This window comes from Vulpes vulpes, chromosome 8 (genome assembly GCF_048418805.1).
Source record: "Vulpes vulpes isolate BD-2025 chromosome 8, VulVul3, whole genome shotgun sequence".
Taxonomy (NCBI): Eukaryota; Metazoa; Chordata; class Mammalia; order Carnivora; family Canidae; genus Vulpes; species Vulpes vulpes.
This window is the reverse complement of record NC_132787.1, coordinates 5,809,283-5,835,855: the sequence shown is the minus strand read 5'-3', so window position 1 is coordinate 5,835,855 and position 26,573 is coordinate 5,809,283. Positions and strand designations below refer to the sequence as shown.

At 39.0% G+C, this 26,573-nt stretch overlaps 1 protein-coding gene across 1 annotated transcript in view; it reads right to left on the bottom strand.

The window, feature by feature from the left end:
* CCNT1 (cyclin T1) overlaps positions 1–18,096 on the bottom strand; it is a 33,026-nt gene extending 14,930 nt beyond the window's left edge. Inside the window, exons 1-8 of the mRNA XM_026000215.2 lie at positions 17,664–18,096; positions 15,494–15,575; positions 8,706–8,834; positions 6,125–6,185; positions 4,617–4,679; positions 2,842–2,887; positions 1,085–1,248; positions 853–923 (exon numbers count right to left, since the gene is read on the bottom strand). Coding sequence (XP_025856000.1) covers positions 853–923; positions 1,085–1,248; positions 2,842–2,887; positions 4,617–4,679; positions 6,125–6,185; positions 8,706–8,834; positions 15,494–15,575; positions 17,664–17,824 — 777 coding nt within the window. The 5' untranslated portion in view covers positions 17,825–18,096. The remainder of the gene's footprint in view (positions 1–852; positions 924–1,084; positions 1,249–2,841; positions 2,888–4,616; positions 4,680–6,124; positions 6,186–8,705; positions 8,835–15,493; positions 15,576–17,663) is intronic.
* Positions 18,097–26,573: the final 8,477 nt, after the last annotated feature.

Genomic DNA, 26,573 nt, shown 5'->3' with positions numbered 1-26,573 from the left:
GACCTATGTACTGTCAATTCTTTAAAATCTAGGTAAACTCATTTTCTACAACTCACAAACTCGGGAGAATGAGATTAAATTTATCAATCCGAATTTCTGAGATTGCAGGAACATTTTTATCTTTTTATTTTTTTTAAGATTTTGTTTATTTATTCATAGAGACACAGAGAGAGAGAGGCAGAGACACAGGCAGAGGGAGAAGCAGGCTCCATACAGGAAGCCCGACGTGGGACTCGATCCTGGGTCTCCAGGATCACACCCCAGGCTGCAGGTGGCACTAAACCGCTGTACCCCGGGGGTTGCCCTGCAGGAATATATATATATATATATTTTTTTTTTTGCAGGAATATTTTTAAACAAGCTTTCTATCTGATGCCAAGGGAAAAAAAGAATGATCTCATTATAAGTTTTGAAAAATATTTGAAATACAACTTTTGCCTTTCATCTATAAAAACAAAATTCTACAATCCATTTAAAAGCAAATAATGTCAAAGACAGAATGATACCAGCTCTTACCTTGTAACTCTACCTTTCCTCTACCAGAACCCAACACTTTAGGACTCAGAGAAGTTACATTTTTTCCCCTAACAGTCTCTACATAGAAAACACTCAACCAATGTTGCTGACTATTATCACAAGAGTTGCACAACACAAAACAAATCCTGCTATCACCTATTACCATTAACTTCCGGGCCAGTATCCAAGCTATGAAGCTGAAGTCATGATTATGACATAACTAAGAAAAAGGGAAATTCCAAACCTGGGGTCCATATCCAATTTTGGTATATTTACTGTGCAGTTAAAAGAAATAAAACTGGTTTTGTACCACAAGCTTACAGCAATAATTCTTACCCTCCAATTCCGAATTCGTTTGAGCCGGTTAGGAGTTTTCTCCAGAATCTGTAGAAATTCATGTGTCAGTTCTACAAATGAAATAGAACATTTAAGAAAAACTCAGAGAAACAGAAGCAAAAAACAAGAATAACCTCAACTAACTATTTTCATCTGAATCAAGTCACTTTGGGCCAGATATGTGACAGATGAAGAGCAAGTGCTTTCCAAGGTCCCTTACTCTAAAACTTACCATCTAAAAGTTCCAAGGTCACAGTGGCGTCAACATACTCCCACCAGTGCTTCCCATCAGTTGAGACTGGGATCTCCCAGTTGGACCACTTGCAAGCCAGATGAATGCAGACACAGGCCACCACAGGAGGTGTGTACTGCAGGCTAAATGTGGTCAAATGCAGGCTGACATCAGAGGGAAGGAAACAAGAGAGTGTCATGAGCTCTCAATTCTGAACCCAAAGTTAAAACTCTCCATTATTTAAAAAGAAAAAAAAATTAAAACACTGGAGAGTAAGAAGGGTAAGAAATATCCAGTGCTCTGATCCAGCACTCAACATGATTTTCCATTAACCCACCTACTCAGGTAACATTTCTGAATTTTTTTGGCTAGATTTCATTCAATCTCACCCACTGATGAAAGACCAGGACCCAAACCAAATAGGGTACTCAGTTTTTTAAAATAAGGATCTATTATCCTGAGAATAACTTAGAACTTAAGGAAAATTATGTTTTTGGTTGATATATAATCCCTAAATCAAATTCTTTAAACTGTCTTAAAATCATCTTATCTCGTGCCAATCACAGGTCTGGTCTATTTAAAATAATGTACAGAGGGGAAATTGGGTGGTGGGCATTTAGAAGGGCACTTGATGTAATAAGCACTGGATGTTATATCCAACTGATGAATCACTCAATTCTACCCCTAAAACTAATAATACAGTACATATTAACTAAATTGAATTTAAATAAAAAATAAAAATATAATAAAATAAAATAATGAACACTCTCTCAATTGTGAATGTGTTTAATTGATGCTTTACTTCAAAACTTTCTTCTATCGGGGTATAAAAATGAACTTCTTAGTCCTGACAGTCAGTAGGAATATCTTTGGTTTTCCATGATTAATCAATTGGAGATGAGACTGAGCAAATAATTTGGTAATACAAGTCATATATTAATAATTTTTGTTTTAAAAAGGTTAGAAGGAAGAAAAAATATTATAACTCTTTACACATATACATGCACATTTATCTGGCAATGGGGGAAGAAAAAGGAAGTCTTTTAAATACCATAATTATTGGGGCACCTGGGTGGCTCATTTGGTTAAGCATCTGACTTTGGCTCAGGTAATGATCTCAGGGTCCTGAGATCAACCTGGGTGTTGGACTCCCCACCCAGGAGGGGGTCTGTTTGTCCCTCTCCCTCTGCCAGTCCCTCTGCTTGTGCTAATAAATAGATAAAATCTTGCAAATAAATACCATAATTATTGCAGAATCCTCCAAATTAGATTCTCAGTCACTATCAACTACAAGTTTACCTAAACTTACAGAATTATGCTCTTGGATTATTTATTTCTTTAGATTTTATTTTTAAGTAATCTCCACACCCAACATGGAACTCGAACTCATGACCCTGAGATCAAGAGCCACTCGCTCTTCCAACTGAGCAGCCAGGTGCCCATGCTCTTGGATATTTTAAAGCAATGTAAGACATGCAGAATCAAGTAGGCTTTCAAACAATCAGTACTACATAATTACATCACCTTAGCAAATTAAAAAGCCCCATGAAAATTTAATTTACAATATGAAACTGTACAGAAAAATCAACATTTACCAGAGAATTGTCTGTAATACACTGTATCAAATATCCATCCTGGGTCTTTGGGTTCTAGTTGACTAAATGCTAGACCTGATATATACCCCTCAAAAAGTAAAAATTCTAACCCCAGTAAAGTCCTATCCCAAAAATAGAGGGGAAAAATATTAAAATATAAACCTGTTAGTTGCCATGAAGTAAGAAGTCTGTGCTAAGTCCTTGCTTGCTAAAAAAAAAAAGGGGGGGGGGAGGGAAAAATTATTAGTTCCATTCATTCTCAACAATTATTTAGTGAGCATTTAATATATCTAAGTAGAGAAACATAATAATGAATAAAGCAGACATGGTCCCTGACCACCCGATGTTTAGTATTCTACCAAAGGAGATAAATTATAATAACTATGCTGCTTCCAGACCTAGGGACTCAAGCTTTACTCTGCACACCAAGTATTTGGGGTACTTGCTTAAAATGCAATTCCTAGATATCCTCTCTACAGTGTGACTCAATATGTTTGGAGGACACAAACATTTCTAACAAGTAACCCAGAAATTCTGATGCAAGAGGTCGCTGAAAAGTACTGAACTAAAAGATGAACTAATTTGGACACAAGATCAGAACCTAGAAGACCCTGATATATTTGAGAAAAGTGATTTGTGCTTAAAATTTTTTTAAATTAAAAAAAAAATTTTTTTTAATTGAGTAGCCTGTCATTCAGACCCCAAATCATCAAATAACAATTACTTGATATACCACAATGAAGGGAAAAACAAAATACAAAACACATTCACCCTTCCCCAAAAAACTCCTCTGAGTAATAAAGTAAACTTTAATTTTCCTTAAAACTTAAGTCTTTTCGGGATCCCTGGGTGGCGCAGCGGTTTGGCGCCTGCCTTTGGCCCAGGGCGCGATCCTGGAGACCCGGGATCAAATCCCACATCGGGCTCCCGGTGCATGGAGCCTGCTTCTTCCTCTGCCTATGTCTCTGCCTCTCTCTCTCTCTCTCTCTCTCTCTCTCTGTGACTATCATAAATAAATAAAAATTAAAAAAAAAAAAACTTAAGTCTTTTCAATATGGGCATATATCCACCTTTATTTAACCTTATCCTTGCTCAATGTAAACTTTCTAATGCTTTGTAAATATAAACAACTTGGGAAAACGTTGGGAATTTACAGACAAAGCACACATTAGCAAAATATAAAATGAGGCCAATTATCAGTTTCATCTAACAAAATTAAAAGGAACTTCATTGCACCAGTGTCTAGATATTGATATTAACCCTTAAAGAAGAGGAACAAGGTTTCATACAATTACAGTTATTAAGGTTAAATTAGAATTTAAAAAATGGGGCAGCCCAGGTGGCTCAGGGGTTTAGCGCCGCCTTCAGCCTGGGGCGTGATCCTGGAGACCCGGGATCAAGTCCCATGTCAGGCTCCCTGCATGGAGCCTGCTTCTCCCTCTGCCTGTGTCTCTGCCTCTCTCTCTCTCTCTCTCTGTGAATAAATAAATAAAATCTTAAAAAAAAAAAAAAAAAAAGAATAAAAAATATGTCCTACCAAGGCTTTGTCAATCATGGAAATAAGTCAAATAAATTCTAGATGATCCTCTGAGTGGCCTATAAAAGCCTGCCTAGGACAATCAACCCTAGAATCACATTAAGATCATCACTCCCAAAATATCCTTAAATTGTCATTACATACTAATCATTTGACTTTATAAAATCTGCTCCAGACTCTGACAAATATTCTCAAGAGACTAATTTTCTTTAACTGGAGATCACCTAAAAACTTTAAGAACCCTGCAGAAAAATCCCAAATTAGAAATAATCATTTTGATTTAAGCCAAGTAAATCCTTTCAATTTAACTTCTGGGCAAAGCATCAATGTTATATATTTGTCACAGTAAATAAATCATGGCTATTAAACGGTAAAACAATTTCAAGTTGGGATTCCTTACCTCGAACCAACTGAGTGCACTTTACCACATGTGTATGTGGGTGATCAATTGTTAGTTCAAAGCCTTTAAAAAAAAAAAAGCTTTAGTTAAAAAGCTAAAAAAAAAAAAAAACAACACTTTAAAAAGCTAAAGATACTGGAGACATTTTATACTTCTTTTATGTGAGTCATCATCACAGGTCTCCCTCATTGCCCTCTCCCAACACTGCTGTTCAGAGGGTCACACAACACATACAGCATATTCTTCTCTAACACAAATTATCTTCAAAGACAATTATGTTTTTAACTAAATGATAAAGCTAATGCAGTCTCAAGACCCCTGAGGAACCAATAATCTATAAACCGAAAATTATTCTAAGTGTATAAATGATTTATGCAACTTAGATCTTACTGGCTTCCACATTAAAATATTAATAAAAATTTATTCCACCAGAAAAATATCATTGTCCCCTAAAATAGTTATTTTGAAGATAATTTAAAGTAAAAAGCTAATTAACAGAAATTAACTTGAAATAACCTTTTAGTGCTCACTTTGGCAGCACATATGCTAAAAAAAAAGAGAGAGATAAGCCTTGAAGAATTGTGTGTACAGACGTGCATTAAAATATAGCCATACCAGTAACTTTCCGACACAACTCACAAACTCCTCCCTTACCCAGAGAAGAGAAAAAGAGGCCAAAAGAACTAGGAAAATCTCTTTTATTTTCCTTATTTGCTAAGCTTTTGAAGGTAGTGTCTCTGATAAAAATAATAATGGAATATCTGGGTTCCCAGCCATTCAACTGCTGGAGCTTGAATTTCTGCACCTCCACTCTGCTGTTTTAAAAACTGATTAGAGAGGCATCTGGGGCAGAGTCTGAAAATTCTCTCCCTCTGCCCCTCCCGTCCACATAGACACATACACATGCGCGTTCTTTCTCTCAAATAATCTAAAAAACAAAACTCTATCTGACCTCTTTAAAAAACATTAGAGAGAGTGACAAAACATGAGAGACTCCTAACCCTGGGAAACGAACAAGGGGTAGTGGAAGTGGAGGTGGGTTGGGGGATGGGTGACTGGGTGACAAGCACTAAGAAGGGCACTTGACAGGATGAGCACTGGGTTGTTATACTATATGTTGGCAAATTGAACTTTAATAAAAAACAAACCACTGATTACCAATTTTAAAAATAAATACTGTTATCTAAATATAATAAAAAACAGAATAAAAAAATCCATGAAAGGAGAAAAGTTTTTTAGTGTCTGCATTTATCATAAAGTTAAAAAGTGCCAAACCTTCCAAAGCAAATCATGATCCTAGAATTAAAAAAAACCTGCTAACTGCTATTCCAAAGGACGGCTATATCTACCTTCTCTCTATGGTACAGGTCAGGGTTAAACTCTGTACTCCACAACCTCTATAATTTGCAAGAACCTTCACTAGAGATTTTCTTCCTGTTTCCTATTTTGCAAATTTATAACTCTACATTATATACAATTCTTAATGTTTTAAAGAAAAATAAATTTACCTAAAGTCTGCAGAATTATGCTTTCTAGTATCACCAGATCTTGAACTTGTTGCAGGTAAGCCTGCAGATGAGAAGACATATAAATTATTCCCCCAGAAGGCACAATATATAAAGTATAAACAATGCTAACAACTCCTTCCAGGGAAACCAAACCAACAAAAGGCAGGGATGTAGAATTAGCAGGCAGCCTAGGAACTGAAATACAATCTTTATCTCTATTTAGCACAAATTCTCCTCTTAAAAGAAGGAAAAAATGGCACATTGAAGTAACACTTTATCCATAATTAGCTACAGAAAAGGCACCAGAGATTTGGTTCATTTTCAAGACTGACATTTTAGGTTTTAAAGTCATGTAATGTAGACAAAGACAACTAAAAATATATATACTTTTTTTTTTCAACACCATCAAAATACATTTGTAGGCCCTTCTATAGTACTATAGGCAACCTCAAACATTTGACTCCTGTCAAACCTTCACATCTGAGGTAATGCTATATTTCTAAGAATTAGAAGAGTTCAAAGGAAAAGGGAACAAACCAACAAATTCTCTCAGATTTGTACCAGCCAATACTGTAGCCACTATCCACACATGGCTACTAAGCACCTAAAATGTAGCTAGTCTAAATTGAAATGTGCAACAGAATATACACCAAATTTTGAGGACTTTTAATTAAAAACTAATAATGTAAATGACCTCATTAATAATGTTTTAATATCCATTTATGCTAAAATGACAATATTTGAGGTTATATAAGATAATATAAAATATAACAGTTCTTTCACTTCTTTTAAATGAAGATTTTATTTCTAATGATTTTAAATGAAGTTCAATGAAAGTTAAAAAATTTTAATTACACATGACTCCCTTTGTATTTCTAGTGGGACTGCACTGGTCTAGAACTCTAAGAGAATGAGACTTAGGGCAGGAGTTAGAGCTACATTGCAGTGACCTTTCCACCTAACTTTATGATCTTCAGTGAGTCCCATAAGAACTTAAGCTATGCTAGTACTTCTCTCCATATAGTGAAGAAAATATCTTACCCTAAGATTCCCCATCTCACAAGGAATAAAAATTCAGATGAGAAATTTGATAAATATACTTTAGAGGGGAAAAAAGTGAGAATTATTTTTTGTTTTACTTTGTTAAAACAAAATTTTTTTTTTCATTTGGTCAGTTCTATGGACCAATGGCATTCACTAGTCTAAAACCTAAATAAAAGTCCAAGGCAACAATTTTGAACAAGACCTATTGCTATACCCACAACAGAAAAATAAAGGAAGTCAAGACACTGCTATGTGAAATAATTCACATAACTAAGGGCTATCATCGAAATAAAGGGGTGTCTGGATGGCTCAGTTAAGCATCCAACTTGTGATTTCAGCTCAGGTCAGGATCTCAGGGTTGTGGGAAATCACGCACAGCAGGGAGTCTGCTTGAGATTCCATCCCTCTGCCCCTCCCTGTGCTTTCTCTCCCTCTCAAATAGATAAGAACTGCTTTCTCCAGCATGATCAAAACATGCGAATTTATTTATCTATTTGTTAAAGGATGATGCACGCATCCATCATAAGAGACTTAAATAATCTTAGTAATAGGAATCCACAGTTTTTTATTTTATTTTATTTTATTTTATTTTATTTTATTTTACTTTATTTTACTTTATTTTAGGAATCCACAGTTTAAACATTTAAAACATCAGATCTCCAAATTTCTCACAATTCATCACTCCTCAACAACAGACTTCCAAAGCCAGGACAGAGTTTCCCCTCATTAAGAAAGTCAAAGAAGGATGGAAGGAAAAAAGCCTATGTGTACATGCTTAGGATAAAGGTCTGATGGAACATATACTGGAATTATAATCAGCAGGATCCTACTAGGGAGAGGGGAGAGGAGCTTTAATTTTAAATGATTCTTAAATGTTCAGGTTCCTTTATAACTAACATATAACTTTTGTAATTTCTTTAAAAGTCAAAAAAAAATGACAGCTTCTTTCTTTTTTTTTTTAGAGTCCATAATAAAAATTTATTTATAAGAATATTATTCACGGGGCTCCTGGGTGGGTGGCTCAATCAAAATCTGACTTTGAAAAAAAAAGAAAAAATCTGACTTTGGCTCAAGTCACCATCTCAGGGTCCTGGGGTCAAGCCCCAGTGAGGGCTCCCTGCTCAGCAGGGAGTTTGTCCCCGTGTCCTGCAACCTACTTGTGGGCTCTCTCTCTAATAAACAAAATCTTAAAAAATAAAGAAAATGGGAAAATATTTGCAATATAATAGGTGGAAAAGACATACAAGGTACACACGTGTGTAGCTATTCAAAGAAAAGAAGTTAGAAATAATAATGATTCACTTACATAACTGTGGTCCAAATTATATCTAGGTAATACATTTTCTTCTTTTTCTGTATTTTCCAATTTTACTATAATGAATAAACTTTTGCCATAAAGTTTCTGACATTTTTGTAAAGGAAAAAACAAAACCCAAAAGCTTAACTCCCCATTCAGACCTCAGTAAATCAAAGTTACAAAACTAAGTTATCATCAAAATAAATAAAGAAAAATGGGTATGTGTAATTAATCCCCTACCTCACTTCTAGTATCAGGAAGTGATTCCTGCGGATGGAGACAAGCATGTGCTACTTTGATGACATGTTCCAATTTTTTTGGTTGCTCCTCTACTTTAGCTGCTAGAAATAAGGCTGCTGGAGCCACAGACTGGAAGGAAAGAAAATAAACCATATTTATTATTTATTCCTAGATCAAGATAGACCTTTAAAAAAATCTAAGTCTCAAACCAAGTTCTTCGCTTGCCTCAACTTCACTTCTTGTTAATGCCTTTTCTTCTCCTTAAAATGTCTTCCCTTCTCCAACCCATTCATTTACATCCATTCCCAAAAACCAATCCTTTAATGAACTCTCATTAAAAGCTATCTTTGAGATAAACTACTAGATGTAAATAGTTGGCTATTTAAAATGAGATTCTTTCTTAAGTTTATATCATAACCCTCTATACACTTTTTTTTTTTTTTTTAAAGGAGTAAAATGAAAGTAGAGTAGTAGTTGCCAGGGGCTGGAAGAAAATGAAAATGGAAGAGACCACTAATGCATAAGAAGTTTCTTTCTGGGGGAATGTAAATGTTGAGTTAGATCGTGGCAATGGTTGCACAACCTCATGAATACACTAAAAACCAGTGAATTGGGGCGCTTGGATGGCTCACTCAGTTAAGCATCCAACTCTTGGTTTCTGCTCAGGTCATGATCTCGAGGTCATGGGATGGAGTCCCTTGTCTGGCTCCACACTCAGCACAGAGTCGGCTTGATATTCTTTCCCCCTCCTTCCCCCTCCCCCTCTGCTCCTCCACCTGCTCAAGCACGCACTCACTCTCTAAAATAAATAAAATCTTAAAAAAAAACAACAACAACCCAGTGAGTTGTACGCTTTAAAAGGATAAATTTTATTGTATGTGAATTATCTCAATTATATCTGAGGGGAACACAAATCTTAAAAAAGAGAATTCAAAAATTATTATATTCAAGATGTTATACAAAGGCATTTTGGGGAAAAAAAATCTCAAGGCAACACACCAGTAAACAACAAATTCAGTCACTAAACAACATAAGAGATTAAAGCAATATGACATAAATGTAGCCTGGTAATTGACCTGGGAAACCTCAAGAATTTCTACTGAATCTTAAGAAGAATATTTCAGTGAATCAAAGACAGCAATGGCAAGAACCAGGAGTCAAAAAAATATAATAATTTTATACAATATCTATTTCACTTTAATGAGTAGAACTAACAAGCATTCTAATATTTATTTGTATCCCTGATACTATCTGCTACTTTGCTGAAACAGATTTTTGTCCACAAATCCAATTCACAGTAACAATTCTCTTCCTTCGTATCTATTGCAGTTGTATGCAGCAAGCTCCATATATATTCCTAGACCTTAGGATAAGCAAAGCAGAACCAGAATAACGGGCATGAACAAGATGTAAGGAATCAGAGCATGATGCACACTAAATTGAGTAGGTGATATAAATAACGGGATGTGGAACACAAAAGAGCTTTAACAAGAGAGTGACAGTGAAGATTTTAGAAAAAAAAAAAGTTTAAGAAATATTTAGAAAGAAATATCTAGGGGCACCTGGGTGGCTCATTTAGTTGAACATCTGCCTTTGGCTGGGGTCATGGTCCAGGAGTCCAGAGACTCACAGCTCAGTGGGGAGTCTGCTTTTCCCTCTGCCCCTCCTCCCAATCATAAATGCACTTTCTCAAATAAATGAAAGGAAAGAATGAAACACATTAAAAGTTAATTTTTAAAAAGAAAAAAAATTAGTAATCCAGGCATTAATAAATAAAGTTTAGAGTAGGCACTAGCAGTAGAAATAAAGGGGAAAAAAGCCTACAGGTGGGCAGCCCAGGGGGCTCAGTGGTTTAGCGCTGCCTTCAGCCCAGGGTGTGATCCTGGAGACCCGGGATCGAGTCCCACGTGGGGTTCCCAGCATGGAGCCTGCTTCTCTGCCTCTCTCTCTCTCTGTACCTCTCACGAATAAATAAATAAAATCTTAAAAGAAAAAAAAGAAACCCACAGCATGATTTTAGAAAATTAATAGGGCCTCACTAAATGTATGTGTTATGTATTTGCATGTGGAGAAAAAAAATTCTAAAATGTCAATAGGATTATCTCTGAGCAGTTAGGAACAGGAGGAATATCATCATTTCCTCCTTTATTCTCTGTCTTCTTTTAGTTTTATGACAACTATAATACAGAGAAAAGTTAACACTCTAAAAATTAACAGGATTTTATAATTGGAAAAAAACAGAAAAGGAAAAGAACTAGCTATAGACAACACTAAGATTTTAAGCCTACTACTTTGCCTTCAAGGAGCTAAAGATTTATTCAAAATGCACAAACTAAAATACAGTATACACAAACAATGGCTAAGAAAAGGCAAGCTAGTAACTCATTAAATGAAAGACTGCAAAAGATAAATTTCAGTCTAAATTTTGCAGTCAACCATGTAAATACTCATTGGTCCTTATGGAATCACTTACCAAGCCGGTTTACAACAGCATTTTCCTATCAAAGGCAATTTCTTTTTTTTTTTTTTTTTAAGATTTTATTTATTTATTCATAGAGATGCAGAGAGAGAGAGAGAGAGAGGCAGGGACACAGGCAGAGGGAGAAGCAGGCTCCATGCAGAGCCTTACGTGGGACTCGATCCAGGGTCTCCAGATCACGCCCTGGGCTGCAGGCGGCGCTAAACCGCTGTGCTACGGGGGCTGCCCTCAAAGGCAATTTCTAAGAGGAATTCTTATACCAGATAAGAATATAAGATTTCCTCCATTATTTTAAAAGAATAAAAATGCTACCTATTACTTGTTAGGTACAGGCACTTTGTAAATTAATTCATTTAAATCTTATTAACTACTGGGGCGCCCTAGGTGGGTCAGTTGGTTAAGTGTCCAACTCTTGATTTAAGCTCAGGTCATGATCTCAGCATTTCGGGATCTAGCCCCGTTTTGGACTCCATGCTGCTTAATGGGGAGTCTGCCTGAGATTCTCTCCCCCTCTGCCCCTCCCTCCACTCACACTCCCTCTCTAATAAATAAATAAACTTATTAACTGCACTGTGAGATAGGCACTATTATTACTGACTCCAAAGAGATGAAAAACCTAGGCCTATGGTAACTTACCCAGGCCATATAACTAGTAAGTAGTGCAAAAAAATCCAAACTTAGACATGTCTGCCTCCAGAGCTCATCCTCTTAACCACTAAGCTTGACTCCTTAAGGATAATCAGAATATAATACACCCAATCAAATCTGTTAGGCATTAAAATACAACACCTACATTTTATAACGTATGAAATATGACATAAATACACACACCAGGCTGCTCACCATAATTTTACACTCCCTCATTTGAAAATATTTGACAGTACATACAGAAATTCAATTCGCGAGGTTAAATTTCTTCTCAGAGTACTGCAATGCCAGAATTTAAGTGAAAATAAATCAGTCCTTTAATCATGTCCACGAAAGAAATAAAATTTATTTCCATCAAAAGGCAAATTCTTTATCTTCCAGGGTGTAGGAAATATACTTATCTTGATCTGAGTGATGGTTACATATACATGTGATAATAATAATGCAAAAAGTAATCAAGTTGCACACTTTAAATTTTTATGCTTTACTGTTAAACCTCAACAACAACAAAAAATTTTAGGACACCTAAGTGGCTCAGTCGGTTAAGCATCTGTTTTCGGCTCAGGTCAAGTCACACATTGGGCTCCCTGATCAATGGGGGAGTCTGCTTCTCTCTCTCCTTCAACCCTTCCCCCTTGCTCATGCTCTCTGTCTCTCTCATGCTTGCTCTCTCGCTCTAATAAATAAAATCTTTTTTTAAGTTTTAAAAAATAATTTTTTTCAATTTTAAAAGGCAAAACTTTTTTAGGCTCCAAAACACTATGAACAAAGAGATACAACAAAATGAGAAAAGTATTCACAACATTTGACATACAGCTCTAATACATGAGAGCTCGTATACATAAGAAAATCAGAAAAGAGGGGCAAAGAATCAACAGTCAATTTTTAAGCCAGTTCTTCAATTTCATGAGACCAATGACCAATAATAGGTATAAGGTCAACTTCACTAACTGAAAAAATGTAAATTAAGAAAATAATTCAGGACACCCTCTATCTTGCTCCCCACTGTATCCCAAGTGCTCAGCAATTAGTTAAAACTTAATATTTCCTGATGTAATGAGTATGTTATTTGTGAGGATGCAGAGGACTTTCTCTTATTACAGTGCTGGAAACAATGTATGCTGATATAATCTTTCAGTAAGGCAAACTGACACAATGAAACAATGTATACTGATATAATCTTTCAGTAGGGCAAATTAACACAACAAACCAATGTATACTGATATAATCTTTCAGAAGGGCAAATTGACACAACAAAATTTTTTAAATGCAGCCCTGGGGACGTAGTAATTTTACCTACATAGTAATTTTACCTACAGGAATTTATATTAGAAAAGTCATGTAAGTCATACATTATATATGTACCAATTTTATGTAACATTATTTATAGTTACTAAACTAGAAAAAACTCAAATATGCACCAATAGGTAGCTAAAATAAATAGGTGAAGTAAATTATAGTAACTACACAAAAAAAAATATAATGTGGCCAATTAAAATACAGCTGACCCTTTAACAACACTGGTTTGAACTGTGTCAGTCCATGTATGTGCAGATTTTTCCTATAAATACAGTACAGTACTGCAATTGTATTTTCACTTCCTTATGATTTTCATAATATTTTTTTCTCCAGCATACTTTTTTGTGAGGATATGGTATATGATACATATATAAAATATGTATTAGTTGCATTATTGGTAAGGCTTCTGGTCAAAGTAGGCTATTAGTAGTTAACTTTCTGGGGAGTCAAGAGTTATATGTAGTTTTTCAATGATGTGAAGGTAGGCACCCCTAACCCTACCCTGTTCAAAGGTCAAGATATCCAATATATATTCAACTGATAAAGGCAACTCACATAACAGTAGTATGGTAAGAAGAGATTTTTTATTAGAAATACATAAATACTAGTATATGCACACAAAAATGTCCAAGGAACTATATGAAAAAAACATTTATTAATGGTTACCTCTGAAGGGTAGGATTACAGAACAGCTTTCACTTTCTACATTATACATTTCTGTATTAATTTTTGCCATACATATTACCCTTGTAATGAGAAAAAAATAACATGAAAAAATGCGTGGGAGCTTGACAGGATAAATATCAATGCTACAACAATGTATTAAATATTCTCCAATTTGAACTTGGATTTATCATAAGTTAACTCTTAAAATTAAATTAAAGGGTGATGCTTCTGATCTGTTAATTCCAGATGCCTCAAATTGATTCTCTAGAGAGATCAACAGTCTCAAAATTAAAAAGTCATTGGATTTTGGCAAAGGTCCTGTTATCCACTAGAATCTCTCCATATTAAATAATTACTAGATCGTTCATTCATTCAAGTTTACTGACGGTGCTTTGGAGGATACACAGAAAAGTGAGTCTCTGCCCTTGCTAAGCTTAAAACACAGGAAATAAGGAAAAATATAATTTAAAAGATAAAAATAGAAATATATACTATATACATGCATAAAGTGGACAAGTTGATTTGAGATGTATTACATCCTGGATTTCAAATCTTTACAATAATAAAAGGTAAGACGTAGAAGACATTCAGAACTGGCAAGATGATTATGGACTTCCTCTTCAAATTTCATTCTTTACCTACTACCTTCTATTCTAGAACTATCAGATAGCCTCATTAAATGCTTTTTTCTATCTTAATAAAATTGCTCTTGCAATCAGAGGTAGAACATGGCTGGAGGTAAGAGGTCTACTGGTAAGAGAAAGCCAAGCTGACTGGATAATCAGTAAAAAGTGGGAATACTTAATCCACAGATGCAGATGGTTTCCTATGCAGTTATTCCCAACAGTGAATACACCAATTCCTTACATTACAAGAGCAATATCTAGCTTCATAGATTCTCTTTCCATGGCATTAAAAAAAGAGCTCAAAGTCTATCATCCTAGGGGTAAGTCTTAAACACTTTTCCTCAAAACATAACCTCTCTTAAAAAAAAAAAAAATTTCACTCACAAACCCATATGAAGTATTCATCAGGTTTAGTCCTATTGTCATTTTATTAAATAAATAAATCTTACCTGCAACTGGGATATCACTATGCACTTGCTTCCAAGTCATTTATAATAATGTTAAATAGGACCATTTCAGGTATCAAAACTGAAAATAGCACTATTTACAATTCTGTCCAGAAAAAAAAAATCCCTTTATTACTATTATTTTATTTTTCCTATCTTAAAAGTCACCTCCCAGTCATCACATAATGTGCCTTCCCTCTCCAACCATTGATTGCAATTATATCAAAGGCTTTTAGAAAATCTAAATCACTTACATTCACTTGTCTTCCTCTGGCTATATTATTAATTACCACTTCAAAAACTACACTTAAATTAAGCAATATTTCCCCTTTAATGCTCCTCTCCCAACCCGAAAATGCCAAGTTTAAGTGTTCAACAATCTATTTATCAGAGAAGCCATCTATTCTAAGGATGTACTAAATCTACTAAATAACTGCCTGGACAGTTTACAGGAAAACTGGATCCAGTGTGACACATAATGAAAGTGATCAATCCTAAATTCTAAACTTCAAATCCCAGTTCAGCAACAAAGATCAACTCCACCCTCGCCACCCCCCCCACACACACACAAGAAGTTGTTGCAATTGATCACAAAAAGATTATACCATACAAAAAAATACTTACGTTTCGATGGAACTGTGTAAAGGACTGAATCATGTAGAATCGATGCATGTATACTATAGCAGTGTTGATAGTCAATTGTGAGCTAAAATCCTAAAGTTAAGGCTCCAAAACAGACAGGCAGTACAACCCCCAAATATATAACCTCCCTATCCTCCCAAAAGGACCAAGCAAGACAAACATGGTATGTGCTTCCTTTTTTTTTTGTTTTTTAAGATTTTATTTATTTATTCATGAGACTGGGGGTGGGGGGGCGCAGAGGCACAGGCAGAGGGAGAAGCAGGCTCCATGCAAGGAGCCCGATGTTGGACTCGATCCCGGATCTCCAGGATCAGGCCCTGGGCTGAAGGCGGCGCTAAACCGCCAAGCCACCCGGGCTGCCCTAGTATGTGCTTCTAAATGAAAATCATACTTAATTTTCCAAATTAAAGAGCAAATGTTTTCTTTCATCAATTATTAAACACCAATTGGCACAATATAATGCCCTACACACAACCAGTTTTCAGTATGTAAATCTGCAGAATTGATAAGCTTCTTAACGCATGTGGATCAAGGAATATAAGAAAATTATGTAGACCTAAACCTGTCATTTGCCTCCTGAAAGTCCTGCAGTGGTGATCCATTAGCTCAAGGTTATCTCTTCACATCACTTACAATGCTCTCCCTAATCCAGCCCCTAGGTATGTCTCCACTATCTCCTCACTTTCTAAGCTCCAGAAATGCGCTTTTTCAGTCCCACTTGTCTGTTCGGTGATCAGTGGGAACAGGAACACTGCGGAAAGATTTGATATACTCATTCACTAACAAGAAAAAATTTTAAATGTCTTACTTCTAAAAACCTCAGAAGAGAACGTGGGTTATCAGAAGAGGCCGTGGTCCCAAGATGTCAACAACCTTAATAACAACACACACAGAAAAAAGGGCTAGACATACTGAAACAATTTCAAACAAAAGCTCAACTCAGTACTAACCGGATGCTTAGGAAACAAACTGGATATCCACAATAAGGAGAACACTTTTTTTGAAGCGAGCAAACACTTTAAGACACAACAAACATTACAGCCAGCGACACACTTAAATAGAAGCTGCACTCAGAAATAATTCCCCACTTCCAGAGCGCAAAGAAGTTTAGAACTACATAAGCTTTCTCTGCTAGGAAATGAGTATATTTTCTGACAAAAATACTTGAAGGGGAAAAAAAAAAATCACTAAATTACTTGATCTTGGGCAGCCCGGGGTGGCTCAGCGGTTTAGCGCCGCCTTCGGCCCAGGGTGTGATCCTGGAGACCCGGGATCGAGTCCCGCATCGGGCTCCCTGCATGGAGCCTGCTTCTCCCTCTGCCTCTGTGTGTGTCTCATGAATAAATAAAATCTTTAAAAATAAATTAAATAAATAACTTGATCTTTGGAATATTAAAAACAAATACACATTAGAACTGAGTAAATTAAAAACTCCACATTCTGTAAATGGTCTTTTAAAACATTAGATCCCTGGGTCTATATCCTTACAAATAGAAACTGACATCCTCCCTTCCTCTGAAATTCTAAAACTTTAACAATAACTACCGTTTGAACACGAGCGCCACACATTTTGTTAGGCATTAAAAACTAGATGCAAGGGGGCAGGACTCCATTTTACAGACGAGCAAACCAAGAATTCGACAGGTTTCTTCAAGAGTTCCTAAGCGGAAAGAACGGATTTAGAATCAAAGCTGGGGCGTTAGTTCTAGGCCACCCTCTCTCTTTCGGAGACTTTCCAGGTCTTGAATTTCTCAAAACTCTCTTTACACACTGAAGTTCAAGAGGCGGCCGTCCACAGCGAAACCTCCTCCAAACCCCTAGGGCATAGCGGGAAAGTAGAATCTCTTAAGTCACCAGACTTAACACAGCACAACGAAAGGAAACTACGAAGGGCTGGTTCAAATACAAAGCTGCGAAGGATACGAGTTCCCAGCAAGGCTGGTGGCCCTGGTGAGCGAGCGGGAAATTAACTCCGCCTCGCTTCCCTGGCGCAAACACTGACTTCCAGCCCGCCCCACCGTGGGCTCCTCCACCCGGACATTCAGCCCCGGTCCCCCCTCTTTCCTCTACCGTCTCTGACAGAGCCTGGAGCCTGGACGCCCGAGCAAGGCGGGTCTGACTCCAAGGCCGGAGGCCTAGGCCGCAAGGATACACGTTAAGACGTTGTCCCATGTCCTGGAGCAGATTGGCCGCCTGCTGGCGATAAGAAAGTTCTTTATCTGGGTCCAGGCCAAAACGACGGGATGGGCTATTTTCCAGCTGTTCTCGACTAAAATACCACCGTTTGTTGTTGTTCTTCCTCTCTCCCTCCATAGTGCTTCAACCAGAAGGCAGCGGCGGAGGCTGCAAGCACTTCCCAGCGTCACCTAAGCGGCGACACACATCCGCTGTGCGGGGGCAACTGCGACGTGACGAACTTCCGCTGAAAGGTGGACGACTAGGTTGTAACAGGCTTCCGCAAAAGAATGCTAGATAAAGGGGCTACTTCCGGAATGGGCCTCGCGACGGCCTGTAGCCGAGTTAGCAGCCAGTAGGAGACCAGGAAAGACCTCGAGTCGAGGACGCAGGCGCCAGTCACGTGACCCTTAGAGGGTTGGGTGGGGTTAGAAGGTCTCGTTGGAAACCGCGTCTCCTCTCGCGAGAGCTGCGCCGAGTCGTCGCGTGGTGGCCGAGGTGGCCAGGCGACTGTTGTGGCGGGAGGAGGCGCCCGCCCACGCGCCCCTCGGCGGTTCCTCGGAGAACTTCGTTTGTGACCGAGGTGGCGACGTAAAATGGGGGAGGATAGCGAGCTTGACAGAGGGAACAGGTGAGATTGTCCAAAACTGGACAGAGTGTAATCAAAGAGAGTGGCCCTACCGTATATATCGTAATATAAAGCAGCTAGAAAGCTCTTAGGTTCTTGGTAGCAGTGTAAACTTTGCGAAGGCGCTTTGCAGCATTGTCTAGAGCTTTGAAAAGAATTACCTGGGCTTCGCCATAGTGATACCACATAACGGAATGCAAATTTAATTAATAGTATTGATTTACGGATTCCCATGCTCCAGACACACTGTTTACTCTTAAATATACTATTTTCATATAAAAGGCGGCCCAACCCCTGGGAACCTGGGTGGCTCAGGGGTTGAGCATCTGCCTTTAGCTCAGGTTGTGACCCCGGGGTCCCGGGATCGAGTCCTGCATGGGGCTCCCCGGAGGGAGCCTGCTTCTCCCTCTGTGTCTCTCATGAGTAAATAAATAAATAAATAAATAAATAGCAGGCCCAAACCCCAAGAGGTAGTAGTACTATTTCAGTCCCTGTTCTGTGGACGAGTGAACTAAAACTGGCCCTTCATTGTGGAAAGCTTCCACCTCCACCTTGCACACGTAAGAATTGTTGTCCCCCGCCAAGGAACATCCCCGCTGAACGCCTAACGCGTGTTTGATCCTGGCCTAGATATCTTAACCTCTTTGTACCTCTGTATAAATGTAAATGACAACAGTACCTACGTTTTAGGTTGAGAAGGATTAAATGAAGATGGAATTAGTTGAAAGGCTTTATTTTTTTTAAAGATATTATTTATTTATTCATGAGAGACACAGAGAGAGAGGCAGAGACACAGGCAGAGGGAGAAGCAGGCCCCATGCAGGGAGCCCAATGTGGGACTCGATCCCAGGGCTCCAGGATCAGGCCCTGGGCTGAAAGCGGTGCTAAACTGCTGAGCCCCCCCCCCCCCCCCCCCCCCCCCCGGGCTGCCCAGTTGAAAGGCTTTATAATAGTACTTGGCACATAGGAAATCTATTCACATTCAGTAGATGCCATCATAGTATTTGTTGTTATATGAAAAGTGAGTTGTATCCTTAGCACCTACCTAGTACAGTCCTGGCCCTGGTAGTCAGTACATGTCACATAAATGCACCCTACAATGAAGAAATTTAGGGCTCGGGGAGATTAAGTAGTTTGCCCTACACTACATTGCTATTACGTGTAGGTGTTTAAATCAAGTCTAATTCCATTGTTCTTTCCATTTTAACAGACTTCATTCTTGCGTTTCTGAAACCATTTACCTTGATTAAATTGGGAGAGTATTCGAATTTTTTTATCTTTTATAGTATTTTGAGTTTTGTCATTTTAGACATGCTGCTGCTGCTCAGTTTGATTCTGATTCACTCTCAGAAGTATTTCCTCCCATTTCAGCCCCTCCTTTGCCATATACTACCTGTAATTAGCATTAGCTACATTTTACTCCAGAAAAATTGAGGTTTGGGAAGATTTAAATGACTTATTTCAGGTTATAACATTTAAAAATTTATAATTTCAAACTTCTAACATCACAGACTTGTTTCTTTTAATAGATTAAGCATTTTTTTCAACTATGTAGTCATTATATTGTCTTTTTTTTAAGATTTTATTTATTCATGAGAGATAATACAGAGAGAGAGGCAGAGACACAAGCAGAGGGAGAAGCAGGCTCCATGCAGGGAGCCTGACGTGGGACTCGATCCTGGGTCTCCAGGATTACACTCTGGGTGGAAGGCAGGTGCTAAACGGCTGAGCCACCCAGGGATCCCCTGTATTGTCTTTTACTTTTATTTTTTTTTAATTTTTTTAAATTATTTATTCATGATAGTCATAGAGAGAGGAGAGAGAGGCAGAGACACAGGCAGAGGGAGAAGCGGGCTCCATGCCAGGAGCCCGACGTGGGACTCGATCCCGGGACGGGATCGTGCCCTGGGCCAAAGACAGGCACTAAACCGCTGAGCCACCCAGGGATTCCCCCACCCCCACCCCGTATTGTCTTTTAAACAGCCAAAATTATTTCTTCCAGAATCCTCTTGCCCATTTCTGTCCTGTGTTTGGTTCTCCATTATTCTTTTTTTTCTTAAAGATTTTATTTATTTATTCATGAGAGACACAGAGAGAGAGGCTGAGACACAGGCAGGGGGAGAAGCAGGCTCCATGCAAGGAGCCCGACATTGGACCAGATCCCGGGACTCCAGGATCACACCCTGAGCTGAAGGCAGATGCTCAACCCCTGGACACTCAACCCCTGAGCCACCCAGGCATCCCTGGTTCTCCATTATTAAAAAAAGATTTTATTTATCTGAGAGAGTGTGTATGCATGCACGAATGGGGGAGAGACAGATGGAGAGGGAGAAGCAGACTTCCCCACTTAGCAGGGAACTGCCTGGAGGCTCAAGCCCAGGACCCTGCCCACTCAATCCCAGGACTCAAGCCCAGGACCCTGAGAGCACGACCTGAACTGAAGGCAGACACTTAACCCAGTGACCCATCCAGGCACAGCTGATCCTCCATTTAAACTCTTAGATTGAGGATTCCATTTTGCATTTTCTATCCTGGCTGAGTATAACAATTTTCCGAGAAAAAGTTTCAGGGATCTGTTAAGCTAGACAATGCAGGTGATAATCAGTGGGTTGTTACCCTGCCATACAGAAGACAGGGACCTGCGTGACTCGGAAAAATTATTCTTTGAGAAGATAAAGACTTGAAAGAAGGAGGCAGGAATAGCCATTGCTAAACATGAGTTTTGAATCAGGCCTGATTCAAATCCCAGCTATTCTTTTTTCTTTTAAACCCTCAACTCTTGTACGTACAGTACCATAGTGTCAGCCATATTCACGTTGTAATAGAACAACTCTCTACAACTTTTTCATTTTGCAAAACTGAAACTCTTCTGCCTATATGCTTCATTTCCCCCTCCTCCCAGCCCTGACAACCCCCATTCTACTTTGTTTCTACTTTGCTTTAGATCTCTTAAGTAGAATTATACAGTGTTTGTCTCTGTGACTGGCTTATTTCATTTAATGTAATATCCCTAAAATTCCCAGCTATTCTTTTAACTACCTGTGTGATCTTAGGTGTCATCTCTGGATCCTGATGGGACATCATCTTGGCACACAGTAGGTGTTCAGTACATGTTTGTTGTCAAAATAATGTTAACCTTCAGGTAAATTGTCCTTAAAGAACAATTGACAAAATCTTAAACTAGACGAATTTTCTTTTTTTTTTTTCTTCTTTTAAGTTTAAATTGGACACTGTTTCCTGTAAAAGAAACCTATCAAGCTACTTTTCCTAGACTAGACTAATCTTGTTTTGAATACCAAGATTAGGGATCCCTGGGTGGCGCAGCGGTTTGGCGCCTGCCTTTGGCCCAGGGCGCGATCCTGGAGACCCGGGATCGAATCCCACGTCGGGCTCCCGGTGCATGAAGCCTGCTTCTCCCTCTGCCTGTGTCTCTGCCTCTCTCTCTCACTGTGTGCCTATCATAAATAAAGAAAAAAAGATTAAAAAAAAAAAAAGAATACCAAGATTATACCATATTTCATGGTTTGATCTTATTTTGTGTTGTGCTTATGAATGTCATGTCGAACATTATCATCTACTACTGTTAAGATCATTTCTTTCCAACATTTATATAGCCTCCAAATTAAAACATGAAAGGTTGGTGTGCCATTTGTAACTCTTCCCAATTCCACATTCAGTTGATGTGATACTGATAGCTTGAAATTGGCCGTGGTGTGTGGGTATACTGGTAAATTATTAATAATCAGCTATCCAGAAAATAATTGCATATGTGTGTATACATATGTAAGTTTAAACGTAAACTTACTGATGTAGGGGTGCCTGGGTGGCTCAGTTGGTTAAGTAGCTGCCTTTAGCTTAGGTCATGATCCCAGAGTCCTGGGATCAAGCCCCACATGGGGCTCCCTGCTGAGCAGGGAGCCTGCTTCTCCTTCTCCCACTTCCCCTCCACCGGCTTGTGCGCGCGCGCGTGCTCTCTCTCTCTCTCTCTCAAATAAATAAAATTTAAAAAAGAAAAAAACCTTACTGATATAAAGGATGCATAGCATGGGGGCATCTGGATGGCCCAGTCCATTAAGCATCTGCCTTCTGCTCAGGTCTTAATGTCAGGGTCCTGGGATCAAGCTCACCAAGGAGTCTCCTTCTCCTTCTCCCTCTATTCACCCCGCCCCCAGGTTCATGCTCTCTTAAATAAATAAAAATCTTTTTTTTTTTTAAAAAAAAAAGGATGTATAGCACACAATTTATAAAAAATACAATATACAATTTTATTATAAATTTCTTATCACCAGTTGTTTCTCACAGAATGCTTTTACTCAGGACGCCTGGGTGGCTCAGTGGTTGAGCATCTGCCTTTGGCAGGTCATGATCCTGGAGTCCCTGCATGGAACCTGCTTCTCCTCCCTCTGCCTGTCTCTGCCTCTCTCTCTCTCTTTCTCTCTCTTGTGAATAAATAAATAAAATTATTTTTTAAAAAATGCTTTTACTCAGTTTTTCCAACTTCTTGATTCAAGAACCAACCTGTGATTGCATTTGACAAATGAGAATAGGGTTTTTTTTCAAAGACGTATACATTTATTTGAGAGAGGGAGAGCATGCACAAGCGAAGGGAGGGTCAGAGGGAGAGAGAGAGAGAGGTAGAGAATCCCAAGCAGACTCCCTTCTGAGTGGAGAGCCCCACATGGAGCTTGATCTCAAAAGTCTGAGATCATGTACTGGAGACGAAATCAAAGAGTCAGATGCTTAACTGACTCAGCCACCCAGGAGCCCCAACAAATGAAAAAAGTTTTGACTAGTCATTGACATTTTCATTTGCATTAGTAAAATAAAAGTGAAACAATAAGGGGCACTTGGGTGGCTGAGTCAGGTTAGCATCTGACTCTTGATTTCAGTTCAGGTCATGACCTCAAGATCGTGAGATAAAGCCAAGCAGTAGAACCTGCTTAAGATTCCGTCTCTCCCTCTCCCATAGTCTCTCCCCCCTCCAAAAAAAAAGGTGAAACAATAAGACTTACGTTGGAACTCACTTATTTATCAGTGACTTTTTTTTTTTTTAAGGATTTTATTTACTTATTCATGAGAGACACAGAGAGGCAGAGACCCAGGCAGAGGGAGAAGCACCTCCCCACAGGGAGCCTGTCGGAGGACTTGATCCCAGAGCTCTAGGATCAAGCCCTGAGCCCAAGGCAGATGCTCAACCGCTGAGTCACACAGGCATCCCTATTTATCAGTGAGTTAAGCAACATCTTTGCTGAACTAGATGGTAGTTTTTGAAAACTGGAAGAACCTTTTGATTTTTTGTGCTCTTTGACAATGAATGCTTTTTAAGGTTTTAGTTATTTATTCATGAGAGACAGAGAGAGGCAGAGACATAGTCAGAGGGAGAAGCAGGCTCCTTGCAAGGAATCTGATATGGGACTCAATCCTAGGACCCCAGGATCACAACCTGAGCCAAAGGGAGACGCTAAACCACTGAGCCACCCAGGTGCCCCTGTGCTCTTGACAATGTAATGGGCATAGACATGATACACTTTTAAACTTAATCTACATTATTTACATACTCTATCACTTTCTTAAGTCTAGTCAAAAAGAAATCAAACTTTGAACATTTACCAATTTCTGTAGAATAAATTCTCCCATTATGGCCAATTTATTTTCTTTTTTTTTTTTTTAAGATTTATTTATTTATGAGAGACACAGATAGAGATAGAGACACATGCAGAGGGAGAAGCAGGCACCATGCAGGGAGCCCGATGTGGTACTCGATCCAGGGACGCCAGGATCAGGCCCTGGGTTGAAGGCGGCACTAAACCGCTGAGCCATCTGGGCTGCCCCTTATGGCCAATTTCAAGCTACCAACATGACATCACTGAGCATGGAATTGGGAAGAGATGAACATACCAACACATAGTATTTCCTCCATATAGATGCAATAGATAGGGACTTCTGGTTTCTGTTATGTAAAGAGTTTGGAAGTCTTTGCTCCTGTTAAAACAACAAAAAAACCTGAATAAACTGAAAATCAGCAACCCTTGTTAGATTGAGTCTTGAGGGGACATGGCAAACCCCCACCACAAAAACTGGAGAATCCGAAGAGGCAGTGACGCCTGGGTGACTCAGTGGTTGAGCATCTGCCTTCGGCTCAGGGCGTGATCCTGGAGACCCAGGATCGAGTCCCACATCGGGCTCCCTGCATAGAGCCTGCTTCTCCCTCTGCCTGTGTCTCTGCCTCTCTCTCTCTCTCTGTCTCTCATGAATACATAAATAAAATCTTTAAAAAAAGAATCAGAAGAGACAGAACAAGACTCATGGCTTATTGGAAGCAGAAACTACTTCTGAAACCAGCAACTGATAGGAATACTAAAAGGGCCATTGACTAATTGCTGGAGACTGAACTTGGCATAGAGTGAGAGACCAAAAACAAACACAAAAAAAACTCTTGAGGGCCCCCACAGTTTCATGAGTTTTACTTTCAGGAGCCCTATAGGTCTTACTAAGAAGGTTGGAGAAAAATTTCATGATTGGCAAGGAAGGGGCCTACATACAAATAGACCCAGAGGGCAGCCCATGTGGCTCAGGGGTTTAGCGCTGCCTTCAGCCCAGAGCCTGCTCCCAGAGACCTGGGATCGAGTCCCACATCAGGCTCCCTACCTGGAGCCTGCTTTTCCTTCTGCCTTTGTCTCTGCCTCTCTCTCTCTCTCTCTCTCTGTCTGTCTGTCTCTCTCTCTCTAACTCTCATGAATAAATAAATAAAATCTTAAAAAAAAAAAAAAGAAAGAAAGAAATAGGCCCAGAGCATTCAGTTCTCCTTAAAAACAGCCTGTATTCGGGATCCCTGGGTGGCACAGTGGTTTAGCGCCTGCCTTTGGCCCAGGGCGTGATCCTGGAGACCCGGGATCGAATCCCACGTCGGGTTCCCGGTGCATGAAGCCTGCTTCTCCCTCTGCCTGTGTCTCTGCCTCTCTCTCTCTGTGACTATCATAAAAAAAAAAAAAAAAACAGCCTGTGTTCAATGGAAGCTACTTAACAGAGCCTAACCAATGTAGGAAAATGAAAATAACTCCAGCATTTGTGAAGGTCACAGTTCAGAGAGGACACAAGCTCACTAAAATACTGAGACCTGATAGGATTATAAAGCACTTTCCCCATCTGCCCACCCTTACCAGCATATTGGTAGATGATCTGTATAATAACGAGATTACAACAGAAAGAAGGAAAGAACTACAAACTCAGACCCTATTGAAGAAGGAGTCTGTAGGGAAACCCAAAGACAACAGGGGAGACAAACATCAGGAAATTTTAGCCTCTGAGACGTACAGCCATAGCAAACAGGAAACACCAGCCAAACTCCCAAACAGATAAACGTAAAACATCCATTCCTTTTACCCAATATATCACATTTAACTTTTTACAAAAAAGTTATAAGACATGCTAAAAGGCAAAAAATAGGACAGCCCAAGTGACTTAGTGGTTTAGTGCCGCCTTCAGCCCAGGGCATGATCCTGGAGACCCGGGGTCAAATCCCACGTTGGGCTCCCTGCATGGAGCCTACTTCTCCCTCTGCCTGTGTCTCTGCCTCTCTCTCTCTCTCTCTCTCTCTCTCTCTCTCTCTCATGAATAAATAAATCTTTTTTAAAAAATAAAAGATAAAAAATACAGTCTCAAGAGACCAAGCATCAGAACTAGAGTCATATATGGCAGAAGTGTTTGAATTGTCAAGCTAGGAATTTAACTGATTAATAGGCTAAGGACTCTATTGGAAAAAAGTGGACAACAGGCAAGAATATATGAGTAATGCAAGCAGGGAGATGAATACTAAGAATCAAAAGAAAATGTTAGAAATAGGGATCCCTGGGTGGCGCAGCAGTTTAGTGCCTGCCTTTGGCCGGGCGCGATCCTGGAGACCTGGGATCGAGTCGCACGTCGGGCTCCCAGTGCATGGAGCCTGCTTCTCCCTCTGCCTGTGTCTCTGCCTCTCCCTCTCTCTCACTGTGTGCCTATCATAAATAAAATAAAATGAAATAAAATAATAAAAATTTTTTAAAAAAAGAAAATGTTAGAAATAAAAGACACTGTAACAGGGATACCTGGTTGGCTCAGTCAGTAGAGCATGGGACTCTTGATCTTGGGAGTCATGAGTTCAAGCCCCATGTTGGGCCTAGAGCTTACTTTTAAAAAAAACAAGCAAAAAACACTGTAAAGGAAATGAATGCCTTTGGTGGGCTTATCAGTACACTGGACACAACCAAGGAAAGAATCAGA